General features: G+C 40.4%; 1 protein-coding gene and 1 long non-coding RNA gene across 2 annotated transcripts in view; both read left to right on the forward strand.

Annotated features, from left to right (window-relative positions):
* The window catches only part of LOC311049673, a 388479-nt gene extending 366615 nt beyond the window's left edge, over positions 1-21864 (forward strand). Inside the window, exon 2 of the long non-coding RNA XR_014601218.1 lies at positions 21444-21864. This is a non-coding gene — a long non-coding RNA (uncharacterized lncRNA). The remainder of the gene's footprint in view (positions 1-21443) is intronic.
* ptgis (prostaglandin I2 (prostacyclin) synthase) lies at positions 341-21864 on the forward strand. Its single transcript, XM_084063417.1, has 10 exons — positions 341-640; positions 1514-1637; positions 3541-3716; positions 5607-5753; positions 6147-6259; positions 6670-6848; positions 15458-15620; positions 16864-17045; positions 18615-18766; positions 21228-21864. The coding sequence occupies exons 1-10, from the start codon at positions 570-572 to the stop codon at positions 21385-21387; spliced, it is 1467 nt and encodes a 488-aa protein (XP_083919543.1). The 5' UTR covers positions 341-569; the 3' UTR covers positions 21388-21864.
* Positions 21865-21872: the final 8 nt, after the last annotated feature.

A 21872-nucleotide genomic window follows, 5' to 3' on the forward strand; every position in this document is an offset into this window, starting at 1 on the left:
AGTGGTTAATGTATGTTTTATAATGTAATAACTTATATATGCAAAGTAACTAGTAACTAAAGTTTTAAAATAATTGCAGTGGAGTAAAAGTACAATATTTGCCTTTGAGGTGTTAGTGGAGTAGAAGTAAAAGTATAGACAATTAGAAATACTCCAGATAAGCAAAAGTACCTCAAAATTGTACTTTAAGTACTTGAGTAAATTTAATTAGCTAGCTTACACCACTGTGTACACAATACATTAGTGAGTGAAGAAAAAGCAAATCCGAGAAACGAAGCACAAGGACAAGTGACCCAGATCTGCAAAGTAAACTATGGCATGGAGGAGAGGAGGCATACAAGGAGAGAGAAGTGCTAGGGGGGGTTTTGGTGGAGTCTGGTGTCTTCATACTAGCGTGGCTGTCAGCCTGCTGTCATACTAACGAGATGACAAAGCTGTCACCAGATAGGCACACCTTCCCACGCCTCTTTCACAAGTTTCATGTGCAGTGAAACTTGTTGTCACCCTGGCAGTGTGGAGTTCATAAGCCGTGTGGAGAGCCAGGGGAGAGCAGAGTGTTTGACAGGAACATGTTATGGACTATATTTCTGCTGATTAATGGACTTCTTGCCCTCGTTTTGTTTTACTCCTCCCGGTCAAGGTAAGCATAAAGCCCTCATGTGAATAATATTGATCGTGTACTTGAAATAATAATCATTATTCTGGATGACAGTGATACAATGTTTATCGGACGCAGTGGTAAAAGTTGTATCCTCCTTCATGTGTCCTTGGCAGTGAACAAGAAAAATCCATATTTTACACTATAACATTTGACATACTTTTAAACACAAATATTGTGTCTTAAACGCCTACTATCGAACCAAATCAAAGTGCTCTGAATGCATTGTGAGATAAGGCTATAGAAATCAAAACAGAATTAAAGTGGTTGTAGCTCTACACACCAGGCAAGACATGATACTAAATAGCACTGAAAGTGTTTTTTTGGCTCACAATCATAGGGTAAAATGTATCTTAAAGGTGCAAGCATCTTTGTCAAATAGTGCCATATTGCATTGGTTCTCAAAGTGGGGTCCAGAGAGTGTATACAAATGGGACCCTTACATGTCTGTAACTCTGAGAGTGTACAAATGGAACCAAATGGACCCTTGTGGGTCCATTTGGTTCCATTTGTACACTCTCAGAGTTATGGGAGTCCTTGAAATAAAAAAAAATATTTAAAAAAAGTTTGAGAAACCACTGCTATATAGAACCACCTCTAAAGAATCAGACAGATTACAAGGCTTAACATGTCCTTTGAACTGTAGCAGTGCCATTCAGCACCTCAACCACCCCAAAGAACAGCTGAAGAAGTGATTCTCAGACAATAGAACACCTTTGCCGTGGGCTATAGCACCAATAAAACAAACCAGTCGGTTTACACTGATGGATGGATGAATGAATGAATGCCAGCAAAGCTTTTTGTAACCGATCATTCTCAATGTTTACATTTCTGTGCCGTGCCTGTGCTTGTCAGACAAAGAAATGAGCCACCACTAGACAAAGGCTTGATTCCCTGGCTGGGTCACGCCCTGGAGTTTGGAAAAGATGCTGCGAAGTTTTTGACACGCATGAAAAACAAGCATGGGGATATATTCACGGTGAGTTTTCAAACGGTATTGTTTTATACAATGTAACCATGTTGGACTGACAACTTATTTGCACAACACCTGAACAAACATTTGCTGTATGGGTGATGCATGCAACAGCACTCTGGAATGATTAAATGAGCAATTCACCCATTTCCAATCTTATCTTCATGCAGTATAATTCATCAGGGCTTCATCAGGGGGTCCGGGACCGTAGGGGGTCCTTAGAGTTACTACAGGGGGGGGGGGGGGGGGGCGCCAAATCTTTGTGTCATAGGATCATCTTTTTACATGAACCACTTGAACCCTAGCATCTCTATTCTGAGGAGAGCTTTAGCCAAAAATAGCAGATCTCCAAGAGCTTGTAGATCGGCTAATGTCGGCAAAGCGGTTTGGTGTAGAGGGGAAAAAAAGAGCAGACCAAGTACAGAGTGAAGGGTCAAGTTTACCAAGTATTGGCGGTTTACGTGGTTAAATGTCTATGCTATCTATGAAATCTATGAAAAAGTTTAATCTGCAACACAATGTTTAACAATATTGTGTGTGTGTGGGGGGGGGTCCCTACTTCATCTCTCTCTCTAAGCTATGAGGGGTCCTTATGGTCCTATGGTACCATTTCTGTCTAGTTGCCCTGCAAGGTCAGCTGTTGACAGAAAGCTGCCTTAACGATGACATCATTGTGGGGATTCCGAGCTAATGGAAACTGCAGCCTATAGCTCATGGAATGTTAGCACGCTGAGACAGAAGCCACTGTTCTTGTGTCAATAACATATGTTTTAAAAGTGTGAAATAGGCTCCATGCACAACAGCCATATTGGAAAGAAATTGGGCCTCTTCCTTACTTCCTACACAGGTGTTTCCAATGATACTAATGAAGGCTCTGTTCCATTTCGTGTAGCACAGTGGTTCTCAGACCTTTTAATTTCAAGGACCCCCATAACTCTGAGAGCGTACAAATGGAACCAAATGGTCCATTTGGTTCCATTTGTACTCTCCCAGAGTTACACACCCCCAAGGGGCCATATGGAACCCCCTCAAGGAACCATGAGGGTACCTGGTCCACACTTTGAGAACCACTGGTGTAGCAGCTGATATTGTCCATGAGCCATCATGCACAATATCAGCACCCTGCTTCTGTTTGACCAGAATATGGAATGGAACGCAACCTTAATTAGTATCATTGGTAACACCTGTGATGAAGGAAGTAAGAAGAGACCCAATGTATTTCCAATATGGCTGCTATGCATAGAGCCTATTACCACAGATGATGTCAGAGGTACTGTATGCACATTGTCGAGCCATCCACATCCACCTCTGGTACAGAAATGGCATCATCCCATAGTGAGCATTAATGAATAAACATGTTGAATATGGGGCTTTTACTTGTTGTATTGCTACTTTTACTTAAGTGACAGATGAGAGTACTTCTTCTGCTACTCTCTCTATACAGTGAGTAGGCCTATATTTACAGTAGTATACAGTACATACAGTACTGTTGCTGTCCGGCAGAAACCTCATACCTCCATTTTATTCTTTTTTTGTAATTTAATTTCCTACACTTGATGATTATACTACAGTGTGACAGAATAGCAAAAATAGCCTATCTACAAGTTCACTTGTGAGCTTGTAGATCGTCTATTTTTGCTATTTTTTAATTTGGTTGTAAGTAAAAGTGGTTAAGTCTGTCTTTGGGTTTATAAATATTGAACCAATGAAAAGTATTAACATGAGCTTGTGACTAAATAATAACTACGTCGGATCCATTGAAACACAGGCAAAAAATAAATAAAAAATCCTGAAAATGAACTATTTTGGACATATTTTGGTTTCCACCTGACAGCAATAATATGTATAAGGAAGCTGATTGAACCATAACCATATGACATCATTAACTGACCAATATTCCTGTATATAGGTGCGTGTTGCTGGTCGGTATGTGACCGTGCTGCTAGACCCTAACTCCTATGATGAGGTTATCTATGACAAAGTCTCACTGGACTTCTCCTGCAACAGAGCCCAGCTGATGAAACGCATCTTCGGCCTGGAGCTGCCCGACTTCAACCCTGCAGCCGAGAGGGACTGGATGAAACAGTGAGTAAAAACAACATGAAAAATAAGCTTGATGCACAGCAGCCATATTGGAAAGCAGTGGTGGAAGAAATACTCCATTTTCTTTAGTATCAATACCATCATGTAGAAATACTCTGTTACAAGTTAAAGTCCCATGTTAAAAATGTAGGCAACTTGAGTAAAGGTACAAAGGTATTGGCAGCAAAATATACTTAAAGAACTGTTAAAGTACTGATTATGCAGAATGTCCCATTTCACATGTTTTTTAAATGTATGAAAATCCTTGGAAAATAGCAGATCTATAAGTTCACAAGGCATCGCGACACCTTGTGAACTTGTAGATCGTCTATTTTCAAATAGCCAAAGTATATAGGGCTGAAGTGGTTAATGTATGTTTGTTTGGTAATGATGATCAAAATCTACAAAGTAACTACAGTTAAAATAATTGTAGTGGAGTAAAAGTACAATATTTGTCTCTGAGATGTAGTAGAAGTACAAGTATTGAAACATGGAAATACTCCAGTAAAATTGTACTTAAGTACAGTACTTGTGTAAATATACTTGGTTACTTTCCACCACTGTTGGAAAGAAATAGGCTCTATGCACAGCAGCCATATTGGAAATAAATTGGGCCTCTTCTTACTTCCTTCAAAGGCGTTACCAATGATACTAATGAAGGCTCTGTTCCATTCTGGTCAGCTAGGGTGCTGATATTGTGCATGTTGGCTCACTAGAAACACTCCATTTTGGTTCCCAAATGGCCCCTTATGGTGGGTGGGTAACTCTGAGAGCGTACAAATGGAACGGGTCCATTTGGTTCCATTTGTACACTCTCAGAGTTATGGGGGTCCTTGAAAATAAGACAACCACTATGCCACACTAAATGGAACAGAGCCTTAATTAGTATTATTGGTAACACCCGTGAAGGAAGTAAGGAAGGGGCCCAATTCATTCCCAATATGGCTGCTGTGCATAGAGCCTATTGGGCCTCTTCCTTACTTCCTTCACAGGTGTTACCAATGATACTAATTAAGGCTCTGTTCCATTCTGGTCAAACAGAGTCAGGGTGCTGATATTGTGCATATTGGCTCACTAGAAACACTCTGCTACACCAGTGGGTCTCAAAGTGTGGTCCAGGGACCCTCATCATTCCTTGAGGGAGTTTCAAATGGCCCCTTACGGGTGTGTAACTCTGAGAGTGTATAATGGTACACCCTCAAAGTGCACCATTTGACTCTCAGAGTTATTAAAAAAGTTTGAGAACCACTATAGCTACACTAAATGGAACAGTATTTTGGGGAAATTAGTCTGCAAGAGGCTGCTCTGTGACAGTGAGTAATGCATGTACAGTGTGTATATGCCAGTGCTTCTCAAACGCATTCGACCGCAGACCCTCATAACTCTCAGAGTTACAGAGCGGTAATTTGGTTCCTCCTAACTGATCATAATAATAATAGCTCAGATTTATATAGCGCTTTTCTAAGTACTCAAAGTCGCTTTACATAAAGAAAAGGAGGAACCAACTTTAGTAAGAAGAAAAATACAATAAGAGATAAGTGCTAGATTAAAAAGATAAAAGGTTAAGCATGTGTTGGGTAGACATCTTAACTAGACCAATCATTTACCTGGGGACCCCCTGGAACCCCCTCAAGGACCCCTGACTGTTCCTGGACCCCACTTTGAGAACCACTGGTATAAACTCAAAATAGATCTAAGACACATTATGTTAAAAAAAAATACTTTAAGCCTGCCATCTCAAGTCTGCTGAAAATAGGGAATAACCATTTAAGCTCTGTTGTAAAAATGTGTTCAACATTGTCAATAATTTGCAAAAAAGTGGAAATAGCCAGTCCACAAGCTCACATTAATGATGATGACACTGATACATGTAATCAATTGACACGTCCTCAGACACTTCAATGGAGTCAATTTAGCCAAACTGAGCTGTTCCATGGGCAACCACCTGGAGGCGCTGCTGCTGGCTGAGCAGAAAGGCTGTGAACATTGGGAGTGGAGACAGGAGGGACTGTTCAGCCTCTGTTACAGTCTGCTGTTCAGGTAATCATCATATTTATATAGTATTATTAACAACTACAACAAACCTTAATCATTCAAAGACAACAAGACAACTGCATCATTTTAATTATAGAGTATGTTAATACAATATTACTAGTACATCTGTATGGTAGAGCATGTTAATACAATATAACTAGACCTACATCTGCAGTGGTCTCCCTACTCTTCCATTGATACATTTTGATCCTGGTGTCAAATAAACCTACTGTTTGTCAATAAAGTTATTTGACGCAGACGGAACACCAGATTGAACACTAGATGTGCCGCCATCTTTATTGTAGTTCGGAAATTGTTGAAAAGAAGAGGGAGACACAATGGACATAGATTTAACGGAACAAATGCAGCAATATTTTCGAACGTTTTCTTTTCCCTCAGGGCCGGGTATCTCACGCTGTTCGAGAGGAGCAAGAATGCTGCTGATGTGTACAAAGAGTTCCGCAAGTTTGACGCCCTGCTCTCTAAACTGGCGCGCTGCACACTCAAGCCAGGTAGGCTTGCCTTTACATCCGAGAAAGTTACCTGTAATTGTGCATCAGTATCACAATATCTAATATCTACGAGTCTCCTATATCTAGTTGCACGGTTTTGTGCGTTTATGTCTGCGTAACATTTCACACAGCCACAACACACTGGATTTAAGTAGATGTGTCAGATTACTCTGTAAAGGCATAGAGTTCATCAGACAGACAGACAGACAGACAGACAGACAGACAGACAGACAGACAGACAGACAGACATTCGTGGATTTTCGGTTCTGGACAACCGCCTGTCTGACCGAATTTCCATTATCGCTCAGACAGGGTAAATCAAATTCAAATAAAAAGTCAAAACATGTCTTATAAAATAGTGAAAATGGCAGATCAGACCCTGGCCGTTATTCATGTTGAATCTCTAACAGAGGAAAAGAAAATGGCCAGCTCATCTCGAGAGCGCCTGTGGGAGCTGCTGAGAAGCGGGGGTCCCTCGGAGCCCCCCGCGGGCTCCTGGCAGCAGAGCTACCAGCAATATCTACAGGAGGAGCGGGTAGACGTGGAGATGCAGAGACGGGCCTTACTGCTGCAGCTGTGGACCACCCAGGTGACTATAAAATGCATCTTGAAAAAGGCATAGTATGTAAATTTGCCCTGTGTTTAGTTTACACAACAAAACAACATATATATACAATATAATTTTTTTTTACCCCAAGACATCCCTGTTTACCAAAACAAACTATTAAATACAGCGAGAGCGTAATGCGTTTCTGCAGGCAAACACCACCATAGGGCCACAATGGAGACAAGTCCCCAGGACTTTTTTGCGTTTTCCTTTTAGCCCCAAATGTCTGACTGTAGCTCGTGCTGTTTTGCGTTTTTGCATTATTTAACTGCTGGTACAGAAGGATATGATTGGTAAAACAATATATGTATTGCTTTTTATGTAAACACAGGCCAAAGCCTTAAGTGCTATTGACTTCCCTTGATCACACACATATATAATATAAATACAGACAGACACACAGGTAACAATTCAAGCAGCAGCAGAAAGCACAAGGTGTGTGAGTTACAGCCTGTTGACAACGTTAAGCTCTTAAGCCCTATGTTATACTTCACATGGATTGAAGCGCTCAGTCACCGCCAGTGATTTCACTCATTTGGTTTCTATAGAGGCCATCAGCTTTGGAAGAAGTAAAAGTAGCAATACCACAATATAGAAATACTCTGTTACAAGTCCTGCATTCAACATTGCATTTGAGTAAATGTTTAAAAGTATTGGCATCAAAATATACGTCATTAGCAAAGTAAAAAAAATACTCATTACGAATGGCCCAGTTTACAATTTCTTCCTTTTCTTTTCTTTATGAAAATAGCCGATCTACAAGCTCACCAGACTTCGCATTGTGACACCTTGTGAGCTTGTAGATCAACTATTTGTGTATAGCCAATATAGGGATTAATCAGTTAATGGATATTACTCCAAATCTTTTAACTAGAAACAAACGTTTCCCCCCCCAATAAAAAAAAATGGAAATGTTGTATGACCAAAATAAGGATGCACACATTCCTGTTCTAACTTGCATGGCAAGGTGAAAAAAAGAAGACAATAAAGATACTGTACCTATTGTACCAAATGGAATGGGGTCAGGTTTTGGTGTTTGGTGTGGGAAACTCTGTTTCAAGGACAACAGGTTCTGGTGGAATTTGTAATGTGATATAAAAGCACTGGTTGAGCCCAGAAGCGTGTTAATACATGAGATGTGTGCCAGCGGGCCTTGATAAAGCACAGGTTTAATCTTCAGTTGGGCGTGTGAAGAGTTTCGCCTCATTTATGTCGATTTGTAAGTACAGATGAGGCGTCAGTGAAACAAAGGGCTTGGTTTAACTTACTCTTAAACAGTCAGTGGTGGAAAAAGTACTACATTTTTTTGACTTAAGTAAAAGTATCAATACTGCAATATAGAAATACTCTGTTACAAGTAAAAGTCTGGATCTCAAAATGTCAAAGTACAAAAGTATTGGCATCAAAATGTGCTTAAAGTATCAAAAGTAAAAGTACTCATTATGCAGAATGCCCTATTTCAAGTTTTCAAATGCATACAAATCTTTTCAAAATAGCAGATCTACAAGCTCACAATGCGTCGCATCGCGACGCATTGTGAGCTTGTAGATCGGCTATTTTCAAATGGCCGAAATGTATATAGGGCTGAAGTGGTTAATGTATGTTTTGAAATAACAATCAAAATCTACACTAGTAACTAAAGTGTCCAAGTAATTGTAGTGGAGCAAAAGTACAATATTTGCCTCTGAGATGTAGTGGAGTAGAAGTAAAAGTATTGGAAATTGGAAATACTCAAGTAAAGTACAAATACCTCAAAAGTGTACTTAAGTACAGTACTTGAGTACATGTACTTAGTTCCTTTCCACCACTGAAAACAGTAGGCCTACATCACCAGACGTTGTCGAATAGAAATCTTCTACCCACGCACACAACTTAACACTCAATCCTTATTATCCATGCTAATAGTGAGTCATACATCCTTACTGTACGTTCATATTTAAGCCCTAAACAGAGTTGCCATGGTACAGAGAGTTAGTTTAACTGTAATCTAGCTGAGACAAGACAACAATAGGCTTAAGTGCTAATACTTCCACAGTCTAGACGAGAGTCTACACACATGCTGCTGACCATGAAGTTGACATTGCATAAAGCTGACAGGTGGGGGAGCTAGCGCGCTGTCTCTGATTTTGTCTCTGATTTTGTCCGCTGTTATTTGTTCAGACACTAATAACTTCAGTGGAGACCAGTGGTGTAAAGTAACTAAGTACATGTACTCAAGTACTGTCCTTAAATACAATTTTGAGGTACTTTTTCTTTACTTGAGTATGTATATATATTTTTTTTAAATCAAAATAATCAGAGGTAAATGTCGTCCTTTTTTTTTACTCCACTACAATTATTTGAAAACTTTTACTAGTTACTTTCCAGATTTAGATTATTATTGCAAAACATATATATACATTAACCACTTAAGCTCTGGCTTATACTTTGTCTATTCAAAAATACCAATAATACAAGCTCACAATGCGCTGTGTTGTAGTGCGATGCATTGTGAACGTTGCTTGTAGATCGGCTATGTTTGAAAAAGTTTGAGTACTTTTTTGATGACGATGCTTTTGTACTTTTTACAGGCCTTTTACTTTTTCTTTTTTCTTTTTACTTAACCCATTAAAACCGGGAAAGAATCTGTGTAATTTTAGATTTTTGCTTTGGCTATTAAAAAAATAGCAGATATACAAGCTCACAGCGCGTCACTTCGTGCCGCACTGCGAGCTTGTACATCTGCTATTTTTGAACATTTTTGGAAAATCTTGAACGTGTACGAACTACTGATTTAGGAGGCATTTGTAGAATCGGCCTAAAGGGAAAACATCCGAGTAGTTCCTCCATCACTGGCTCTCTGTTGTGGTGGAGCTGAGCTCTCAGTGGCATGGTGTATTATCCTCCATACCCACTGGTGACAGCTCAACACTAGATGACACAGATTGTGCCAAGGATTCTGGTGACCGCAGAATCCTTGGCTCAATTTGTGTCACACCTTCTGGGATCCCTCCAGTGGCGCAAAGTAACTAAGTACATGTATTCAAGTACTGTAGGCTACTTAAGTGCCATTCTGATATACAAATGTATATCAGAATGGCACTTAAGTGCCAAGTAAATACTTGTTACTTTACTGCTCGAATGTTACATTTTTTTTGTATACTTTAAAGCAGGGGTCTTCAACGTTTTCAGGCCAAGGACCCCCTAGCTGAGAGAGAGATGAAGCAGGGACCCCCTACTACTCTATATTGTATAAAATTGTGTTTCAGATGAAAGTTTTTGTTTTACTTTTTTTGTTTTCCCTCTACACCTATAGCCTCTTTGCCAAAAATAGCCAATCTACAAGCTCTCAAGGCCTCGCAGCGCGAGGCGTTGAGAGCTTGTATATTTTCGGCTAATGTTCCCCTCAGAAAAGGAATTCTAGGGTTCAAGTGGTTAATGTAAAAAAAAAAAAATCCTATCACACAAAAATTTGGCGGACCCCCTACAGTAGCTCTGAGGACCCCCTAGGGGTCCCGGACCCCCTGTTGAAGACCCCTGCTTTAAAGTTATACTCCTCTACATCTCAGAGGCAAATATTGTACCGTCTACTGTCTACTGGACAGCTTTAGTTCCAATTATTTTGCAGATCTGGCTTATTAAAGAAAACCTACACTATAACCACTTAAAGCTGCTGTAACTTTCCTCTTCAACCACGGATTTTAACCCAGTTTCCTGCTGAAGTGCTGACATTTTTACCATTGAGCTAATAGAGCCTGTCTGCTCGCTCAGGGGATAAATTTAATCTTGACCATCAGGGCAAAATGTGTGTCAGATCCTGTGTCTAGGTGAGACATGACCTTTGACACGACCTATTCTAAATGTCTCAATAGAAGAGCAGGGCGACTAAATACAACCACCCCAATTGTATAAGTTATATTGTATTAACATACATATTGGCCAAAATTAAATTTTATTCAAAAAAAGAAATACATAGTGAGGCTTTAAGCTCTATTTTATACTTCAGATATTCTACAATATCTAATATGATGCAGCACATTCTTTTATCGTTTTTATTTTCTAGGGCTATTTTAGAAAAAGTGACACATTTAGAAAGATCTCTGTACTTTTACCTTTGGTACTTTTGCACGTTTACTCAGATAACATTTTGAATACAGGCATTTTAACTTGTAACATACTCTTTATTATATTGTGCTATTGGAGTATTGGAATCAGAGTACTTCTTCCACCCAGTGGTGTAAAGTAACTAAGTACATTTACTCAAGTATTGTACTTAAGTACAATTTTGTATTTCCATCTGCATAATGAGTACTTTCTACTTTTGGTACTTTTGATACCAATACTTTTGTGCTTTTACTCAAGTCAATTTTAAATTCCAGACTTTCAGCCTACAACAACAGAGTAACAGATTATTTCTACATTGCAGTATTGATACTTTTACTTCCACCACTCTCGGCGGTGCGGTGCTCGTACATGCTGCACCACGCAGACAAGATGACACAAAGTTGGCCAAGGATTCTAGTGACCTCTGCCAGAAGAACCCGTGGCTCAATCTGTGTCACACCCGTGGTGGAAAGTACATTTACTCAAGCACAGCGCTTATACTTTAGTTTAAACCTCTACTCCACTACATCTCACCACATCTTGTTCTTTTTACTCCACCATAATTAATTGGCAGCTTTAGTTTCTAGTTACTTTTACTTAAGCCATTAAGACCGGGAAAGAATCTGTGTCATTTTTAGATTTTCTATGAGATTCAAAAATAGCAGATCTACAAGCTCATAACACGGCACGCTTGTAGATCTGCTATTTTTTGGGAAAATGTGTGCAAATCTTTAAATATATATATATTTTTTAAAGCAAACATTTTAACTTAAATCTTTGCTTCTGGGGATTCTACAAATGTCTTCTAAATCCTAACAGTTTTTTGAAGAAAAAAAAACGTATGTTGCTATTGTGGTTCTCAAACGTTTTCATGTCAAGGACCCCCAAAATGATATGTATTTGGCCCCGCCCCCCCATCTCAAAATATGTCGTTCCAGGGACCCCCCAGAAGCAAAGATTGGAGTTACAAATGTTCGCTTTAAAAAAGAGATATATTCAAAGATTTGCACAAATGTTCATGATTTTGCAAAAATAGGTACTCGGTGCCGCGCTATGAGCTTGTATATCTGCCTAAGAAATCTAAAGTGACAGAGACGCACTCACAGTCTTAATGGGTTAAGTAAAAACATTTTCTTTTTTAATCTGAGTACTTCTTCCACCACTATCACTGCTCCTCCTCCCTCAGGTTTGGTAAAAGGACGGCCAGTCCTTCAGCGTGATTGTTTTTGCTCTTAATACCATCTGCTGGGAGGTGGGATCACACAGTCCCAGCCTGGGACCCTAAGTATAGAGCGCTGTAAAGAGGGGAGATAGATAGAGGGATTATTGGGGGCCTGAGTTATATAATTGTTTGGTTGTGCCGTGTCGCGCACGGAAAATAGCCGATCTACAAGCCCACAACGCGTCGCTCCGCGACGCGTTGTGGCCTTGTAGATCGGCTATTTTCCCGTCACGCAAACCAAGCATAAATGAGGCATAACCAAGTTGTTTGCTTTAGCTGCCGTGAAGGTCACCAGTAGTGAGGCAAAAAATATCCGACCAGGCAAGATGACCTCAGTGTGATACTGTAATACACCAGGCTTCAGGTCAGAGCAGCGATTCTCAACCAGGCCGGCAAGCATCCGGTTCTGGATATCAAGCCAATAAGGAAGTTATTATAACGCAGTGTTGATTTTGTCGACTAAAACTATGACGAAAAATGTTCGTCGACTATACCTTTTTTCACTGACGAAAACGAAATAAACCGAAATAAAAACTAAGCTATGATGACTATAAACTAAGACTAAATATATTGACAATTTCGTCAACAAATAAAACTAAACTAAAATGTTAGTGAGGGACGAGTGGAGAAGAGATACAGTAGAACTAAAACAAGTCATTTTATGTTTGGTTGCCCTCGGGTGTTGCGCTCTGAAAATAGCAGATCTGCGTTGTGAGCTTGCAGATCGGCTATTTTCAGTATGCAACCAAGTGTAAAATCAGCCTTTATGACGCCACCAAGGCACCGGCAAAATACATTTTAGTCGACTAAATCAACTGTACATTTAGTCGACTATAATCTTATGATATTTAGTCGACTAAAACTAGACAAAAACTAAAACATTTCATAGGACAAAAATATGACTAAAACGAAATGGGATTTTATTCAAAAGACTGTGAGTAAAACTAAATCAAAGTTTGCTGTCAAAATCAACACTGTTAAAACGCTGAAGTTCTCATGCTTTTCGTGACAGGAAATTAAAGGATTTGAATTCGCTGATGTAGTGACTTCACATCACAGATCCCTTCGTCCGTATTTTTAACAATCATTTACAGTTCTCAACCTGTGGGGCTGGGGCCCACTGGTCCAGAAAAGGTTTTAGAACCACTGAGGTAGAGGCAGTATAGGTTCGATCCTTTTATTGTTTTACATGAGACAGAAGGTTATGACATAATAGTGATGATAATAGTTTAATCTACTTTAGTTTCATCTAAAGTCATGGACTTATTGGGCCCCGGTTCTCGGTTGGCGCCGTGGTAAAGTACCTGTACACCACCGTTGCGTCTAGGGTTTGAATCCACTGTGGTGCGTCCGGCTTTGTCGAGCGTCTATACAAACACATTTGGTCGTGTTCGGGAGAGGGAAGCCGGGCGGGGAGCGTGACATTCGTCACTGCACGTGCGGGGAATGTTGAACGGGATGAGTAGGTTGGTGGTGCTATGTCCTCCCGGTGAGGGCTCCTCACTTGCAGGTGAGCCAGTCTGATACAACAGCAGTGGCAAGCAGTGTGAGGAATGAATTGACATAACGACTAAATTGGGGAGAAAAAGGGGTACAAAAAGATTGGCTACTCGAAAAAAATAAATAATTGTGATACCAAATCTGTCATAAATACCCCTATTCGCCTGGTATCCCCATGCCTGGACGATAATATGTGACCGAGTCCAGCTCTCCCCAGGCTGGCAGAGGGAGAGTAGCGGCCAGGATTATAAGCTTAGGCAATTGGCACTGGGTGAAAAAAGGGTTACAAAGTCCAGAGCTCGGCAATACAGTAGGTGAGATGGCTATTTACTAAATATACGCTACATTTTATGTGCCTCAAAAATATCTGCCTGGCATTTGAGCCTGTGTGGACACGGGCAAAATGATTTGATGTGGTGATCTTGGGAAGGGACAGGGAGGGTAAACGCTGCTCTTCTAACTTTGGAAGCATTTGGCTGTGTGTCAGCGGAGAGCTGACCCGAACGGCACAGAGGTGAGAAGAGATGGGAGAACCCGGCAATTACTGTGTGACAGGCTCGGCTAGCTGGTCCGTCTGTCCCTGCCAGCCTGTCACACATGTGTCTCCGAGGACCTCTCGACATCACTCACATCCAGGCTAGGCCGCGGCCCCCGCAGGAACCTGAGGGACTTGTCACCTTTCTAAATAATACATGACATTATTAGATTATGTCAAAACCTTTATTCCATCTCTCTGCCCAAGATATTTTGACTTCAGTGGAGGAAGAGGTACTGTGATATTTTATTAAAGATCCACACTACACACTGTGTGTGTTTGTGTGTGTGTGTGTGTGTGTGTGTGTGTGTGTGTGTGTGTGTGTGTGTGTGTGTGTGTGTGTGTGTGTGTGTGTGTGTGTGTGTGTGTGTGTGTGTGTGTGTGTGTGTGTGTGTTTTGGAAGCTTAACCATGAAAGCCCTGGTCGTTTCCTGCACTCTGCAGATCTCTAAAATGTGAATATATATATATATATATATATTTGTTTTTATTACATTTTTCCAATACAAATCTGGTTTTACAGAAAACTCACAGAAATGTGTTTTGACTCAGGGCAACACTAAACAGAGGGTGTTTGCATCGGTTTGATGTCACTCGTAGCCTCATCAAAGACGAGAATATATCACAGGAGGACTTTTACTTGTAAAATCATATTTCTACAGGGTGGTATTGCAATATTTTTATTAACCCATTAAGACCTGAGGCCGTTTTTACAAATGCCTTCTAAATCCTAGAAAAACTTTTCTGAAAAAAATTGCTGTAATATCAGTGGTTCTCAAACATTTTCATGTCAAGGACCCCCAAAATCCTATGTATTTGGCCGCCGACCCCCATCTCAAAATATTTTGTGCCAGGGACCCCCAGAAGCAAAGATTTAAGTACAAAAAAAAAGCTTTACAAATATATATTATTGTAGTGGAGTAAAAGCATAATATTTGCCGATGTAGTGGAGTAGAAGTAAAAGTATTTGGAGTTGTAAATACTCAAGTAAAGTACAAATACCTCAAAATTGTACTTAAGTACAGTACTTAAGTAAATATACTTATAGTTACTTTCCACCACTCTGAGCTTGTATACCTGGTATTGTTGAATAGCCAAAGTATAAAATAATGGTTAAAGTGGTTAAAAACGACACAGATGCTTTCCCGGTTTTAATGGATTAAGTTTTTTTTTTAAAAGCCACAACTGACACTGTATGTGAACACAAAGAACTGAGGTGTGTGTTTGATGTGGTTCTTTTGGTTTGTTCCAGGGCAACGCTGGACCCTGTGCCTTCTGGCTGCTGAGTTTCCTGCTCACCCACCCTGAGGCCATGCAGGCCGTGCGGGCGGAGATCAGAGAGATCGTGGCCGGGACGCTGGACGCCCCCACCCCCCTCCATGTGCTGCTGGACGCACACTGCACCCCTGTGCTCGGTGAGGAATCGGTTCAATTATTCACCATGGTGTTGTAAAGTAAAGTAACTACTCAAGTTACTAAGTACTCAAGTACTGTACTTAAAATGTTGAGGTATTTTTTTTTACTTTACTTTGAAGTATTTCCAATTGGCAATACTTTTACTTCTACTCCACCACATCTCAGAGGCAAATATTGTACTTTTACTCCGGTATAATTATTTGAAAACTTTAGTTGCTAGTTACTATGTAGATTGTGATTGTTATTACAAAACCACTTTTGACCTACCGTATATGTACTTTGGCAATTTGAAAATAGCAGATCTACAAGACCACGACGCGCGTTGTGAGCTTGTAGATCTGCAATGCCATTAAAGGACAACTTCATCCATTTTCAGCCTATCTTCATATAACTAGTGCTCACTGATGCTCATCATGCACACCTGATCGAATACTGCTGCTTATTCTACGTATTGACTCCTTTTGCACATTTGATCGAACCTTGCTGCTTCGATTAGATATGTATCAGCAGTTACCTGTAGGCTACATTTTTGCAAAATGCTGCTAAATGATAAGTTATTGTTATTGTACCTGTCTAAGGCAAGGCCCTAAACCTAATGTCTATACATCAAGGGTTCCCAAGCACTTTGAATTGTAGGCATTACATTTAGTTTGACACGGTTCCACACATAATGTTGTGAAAATAGCCGATCTGTAAGCTCACAGCGCCTCGTGTGAGGCGAGGCGTTTCGATCGAAGACAGTATTTCTACTTTACTGGAGTATTTCCAATTTTCAGTACTTTTACTTCTACTCCACTACATCTCAGAGGCAAATATTATACTTTTACTCCACTACAATTATTTGCAAACTTTAGTTACTAGTTACTTAGTTAGTAATTTTGACTATTATTACAAAACATTACATTAACCACTTCAGCCCTATATACATTTCGGCCATTTGAAAATAGCCGATCTACAAGCTCACAATGCGTCGCGATGCGACGCATTGTGAGCTTGTAGATCTGCTATTTTCAAAATATTTTTCATACATTTGAAAACTTGAAATGGGACATTCTACATATTGAGTGCTTTTACTTTCGGTACTTTAATTACATTTCGATGCCAATACATTTTGAATTCCGGACTTTTACTTGTAACAGAGTATTTCTATATTGCAGTATTGATACATTTGAGTACTTTTTTCCACCACTGCGTTTTCTCCACCACTGACCACGCTGTGCATTCATTCATCCCTGTGTGCAGACAGTGCTCTGAGAGAGACGCTGAGACTCACGGCGGCAGCCATCATCAGCAGAGAGGCGGTGCAGAGCAAGGTGCTGCGCATGTCCAGCGGCCAGGAGTACCAGCTCAGACAGGGGGACAAGATCTGTCTGTTCCCCTTCTTAAGCCCTCAGATGGACCCGCACATACACCACCAACCACAGGTATAGCTGCTGAACTGAACCGAACCGTATACCTCTGTATGACAGACAGACAGACAGACAGACAGACAGACAGACAGACAGACAGACAGACAGACAGACAGACAGACATAGAGAAGGGGAGAGAGAGAGAGAGAGGAGAGAGAGAGAGAGAGAGAGAGAGAGAGAGAGAGAGAGAGAGAGAGAGAGAGAGAGAGAGAGAGAGAGAGAGAGAGAGAGAGAGACACATGTCTACATATTTGTGAAAACTATAAAATGGAAACTAAATTGAGTGTTGATTGTTAGTGTTATGACTTAACCTTCCCCTGTCAGGCTGTCACAGAGCATCTAAACTGTGTGCCTTTGTGTTGACGGCTACAGCATGACGCCATGCGCTGTAACGTTCAGGTACTGTACTGTGGTGTTTCAACAGAGAGAGGATTAGGGGCATTCACTGAAACGGCTGAAAAGAGGCATCCTCTGGGATGAGCTGCTTAATGCCTAGTGCTGACACAAACAAACAAGACATCGGCAGCAGACAAGGACACGAGAAATAAAAGAAATATATACCTAATGGAAGATGTACTGTAGAACAGTGGTTCTTAATTTCATGAGAAATTAAAAGAGAAAGAAAATGAAAATAATAAACGGTATGGTAATATGCACAGTGGAACATATAGAATCACTAAAGCTGCAAATATACTATAGCTTTTACATTGTATCTAGGATTTGAACCTCGTGTCTCTATAGCATGAGAGACCAAGTTTCTACCGCTGAGCAAATAAGATGCAATCCCTCTTTGATCAGGCCAGATATTGCGCTTGAAAAAAAAAAATCACCCACTTCTTTACACCTGTAAACCTGTGGTGTGACAATAAAGTAAATTCTGATTCTGATTCTGGGATTGAGACATTACCATTTTTCAATCAATAAGTGTCTTACCTAAGGGCCACGGTGGCGCAGTCTGTAGCGCTGTCGCCTCACAGCTAGAAGGTCCTGTGTTCGATTCCGGCCGGGGACGCTGGGGGGCGTGTTCTCTCCTCCGCGTCATCAGTGCCCATACCCTAGGTGGGGTTGGCGAAAGGGCCTTTCTGAGTTTGCATGTTCTCCCCGTGTCCCCTAGGATTACTGCACAAAAAACATGCAGTAATCCTGGTCTCCATACTGCCTCCCCCTGGTCAGCCAGATGGAGGGGAAAGAATGGTTGGAATAACGTGTTCCTTCCACGTGCTACATCTAACCAGGGAAACTCCCCCCTGTCAGGTGATAAGAAGCAGTCTGCTCACTCCTCATGCGTTGAAGGAAGCATGAGCTCAGTTCGGGGCTCTCCCCAGGCTGGCAGAGGGAGAGTAGCACCCAGGATTACAAGCTTAGCCCTGGGTGAAAAAAATTGGATTAAAAAAAAGAGAAGTGTCCTACCTGACATCAGGGTTTAAATGTCTCAATGAGGGAGACCTCCAGTTACTGTATATGGTATTAAGTTCCGTATTTCATGTATGAACTGTCGTAAAATTGTGTGTTGTCTGTTGAAATGTTATCAGTAGTTTAACGTCTGTTTAATATATCCACATCGTTTTTGTCTCTTCGTAACAGAATTTCAAATACGATCGCTTCCTAAATGCCGATAAGACGGAAAAGAAGAAATTCTACAAGGATGGGGAGAGGCTGAAATACTACACCATGCCGTGGGGCGGTGGGGCCAACGTCTGTGTGGGGAAGCAGTTTGCGACCATGGGCATCAAGCAGTGAGTATTCTGACGTCAACTCACCCACGTTTATGAATGAGATCCATCCAGCATCGGCTACCTGGAATAACCATACCTTTCCCCTAAGCATATCCACACGTCACTGTGGACAGTGGTGGGCAGTACATGTACTTGAGTAGGCCTACTGTAAAGAAATTGGCCTACTACTGGTTCTCAAACTTTTTCATGTCAAGGACCCCCAAATTGATATGTATTTATGGCCATGGACCCCCCCATCTGAAGAGATGTTGTGCCAGGCACCCCACAGAAAAGTAGATTTATGTAAAAAAATAAAAAATGAAAGAAGAATTCAAGAATTTTCCAAACATTTTCAATATTTTTCAAATATTTTCAAAAATAGCAGATGTACAAGCCCGCAGCGTGGCACAAAGTGAAGTGTTGTGAGCTTGTACATCTGCTATTTTTGAATAGCCAACATATGGAATAAAGTGGTTAAAATGGTGATGCTATGTTAACTACTTTTGCTGGGGACCCCCTGGAGCCACCCCAAGGACCCCTGGGGGTCCCCGGACCCCACTTTGTGAACCAATGAACTAAAGTAGCCTACATGTTTTGAGTCTGTAGGCCTATTTGTACTTTACTTGTTTTTTTATGTTTTATTTTTGGAAGCTTTTTACGTTCATTCCTCAAACAAGACAAATATATTGCACTTTTGACTACACTACATACAGTAGGAAGGGAAAAGGTAGGCCTACATAATGAAGTAACCACTTACGTCCTATTTCGAAAGTAGTGAAAATAGTCGATCTACAAACTCACAACGCATCGCACCATGACACGTTGTGAGCTTCTTTTTTTTTTTACTTTGAAATACTTAAGTATTTTTTCATTTTGAAAAGCAAGTAGGCCTATTCAAGTACTTCAACTCAATTACAAATTAGACCGAGCAACGTTCACTTAGTGGTTGAGTAATATTTGACTGGGGTCGAGTACCACTGATCATATAATTACTGGAACAGCTAATACACCTGTTCCCTTGGAAATACCCACGTTCATGTTCACTGTGGGTTGATTCGACCCTTCCTTCCATGACTATCAGTGTAGTCATTAGCTCGACGGTGTGTTTACACTGCGTTGCGTGCAGGGTTAATGCTGAGGGAACATGTCTATCCAATTATATGGGTTAAAAGGTGCATCGCGGTAATCCACCGCACATGGAAAAAAAAGAGTAGGCACGTCTGTAGGGAGACCTGCTAACATACACATTAAGAATCCTCAGTCTACCAAATGGACCCGAGGGTCTATTTGGTTAAATTAACACCGAGAGATTTGACTGTGTACTGCCATTAGCAACCAGCTTGATGCTTCTAGGCTTTGCTGGTGGTACAGGCTACCTGCTGTGATGTGATTTCTATGTGTAGATGTTAGGGAATCGATTTGACTCAACTAAAGCCCTTCCAACCAAGTACACGCCCGATATGTTGGTTCTTTGGGGGCGGTTGAGGTGTTATATTGTCTCTGTCGGGGGGGGAACCTCATATGTCCGAAACTTCTTACTTTCCAACATTCAAATTCAAAAATAGCAAAAGTAGCAGATTCACATGCCGCGACGCGTTTCGAGCTGCTGCTACTTTTGATACTTTTGTGTGACGCTGCAGTATGATTAAGTAGGGAAAAAACATATTTTTTAAATATATATTTAGGACTAAACAGAAGATGAGGATTTCATTTGTCATTGATTTGTGGTACTGACCTATTTAGATCAGTGGTTCTCAAACTTTTTCAACTTTTTCGGACCCCACTTTGAGAACCACTGGTCTAGATGTATGGTGGCGTATGTTCACACTGTTATGTGACTCTTTGTGACCTACAGGTTTGGTGTATGTTCACTGTCATGTGATTCTTTGTGACCTGTAGGCAGTTGTGGAAAAAGTACTCAAATGTTTTACTTAAGTAATAGTATTGATACTGCAATTTAGAAGTACTCTGTTACAAGTAAATGTCGGGAATTCAAAATGTACTTGAGTAAAAGTACAAACGTATTGGTATCAAAATGTACGTAAGGTACCAAAAGTAAAAGTACTAAAATGTTTGAAAATAGCAGATCTACAAGCTCACAACGCGTCGCGATGCGACGCATTGTGAGCTTATAGATCGGCTATTTTCAAATAGCCTAGGTATAAAATAGGGCTAAAGTGGTTAATGTATGTTTTATAATGTAATAATTTATAGCTGCAAAGTAACTACTAAAGTTTTCAAATATTTGTAGTGGAGTAAAAGTACAATATTTGCCTCTGCGATATAGTGGAGTAGAAGTAAAAGTATAGACAATTGGAAATACTCCTGAAAAGTAAAAGTACCTCAAAATTGTACTTAAGTACAGTACTTGAGTAAGTGTAATTAGTTACTTTACACCACTGCCTGTAGGTTTTGTGTATGTTTATTCTCATGTGACTCTTTGTGACCTGTAGGTTGTTATGTGATTCTTTGTGACCTACAGGTTTGTGTTGATGGTACTGACCCGTCTAGACGTGGAGCTGTGTGACCCACAGGCCCAGGTTCCGCCCGTCAACCCCAGTCGCTATGGTTTCGGGATGCTGCAGCCTATAGGAGACCTGCAGGTTCGCTACAGGCTCAAGAGGATGTCACACTCAATTTAGTGACAACGCCTCCTTCATAGAAATGGTGGGAGAAGTACTCCCATTTTTCCCTGAAGTAAAAGTAGCAGAATATCTCATTTCACATCATTTTCCAAAAGTGTTCTAGGTTTGGCAAAATCTTTCAAAAATAGCAGATCTACAAGCTCACAACACATCGCATCACAACGTGTTGTGAGCTTATAGATCAGCTATTTTTGTGTAAAAATCGTAAAACCCAAAAATCTACTAAGTAGTTTATTTCAAATTTCTAATTTAAATACAATGTAATTTACAGTGTGATTAAAGTGTAAACTAATCATTAGACATGTGTGTTCAGCTTAATACCTTTGCAGCAGTTGTTTGACACAACTTTTTTATTTATATAATATTGTATACTTATGCCTTTATATGTATAATATTGAATGTTGTACTTGTATGTGTTATCTACTGTAATGGAGAAAAAAAAGCACAAACACAAATAAAATTGTGTATCCTGTATGAGTTCT

This window comes from Gymnoscopelus microlampas, assembly GCF_963454915.1.
Source record: "Gymnoscopelus microlampas genome assembly, chromosome: 7".
Lineage (NCBI taxonomy): Eukaryota > Metazoa > Chordata > Actinopteri > Myctophiformes > Myctophidae > Gymnoscopelus > Gymnoscopelus microlampas.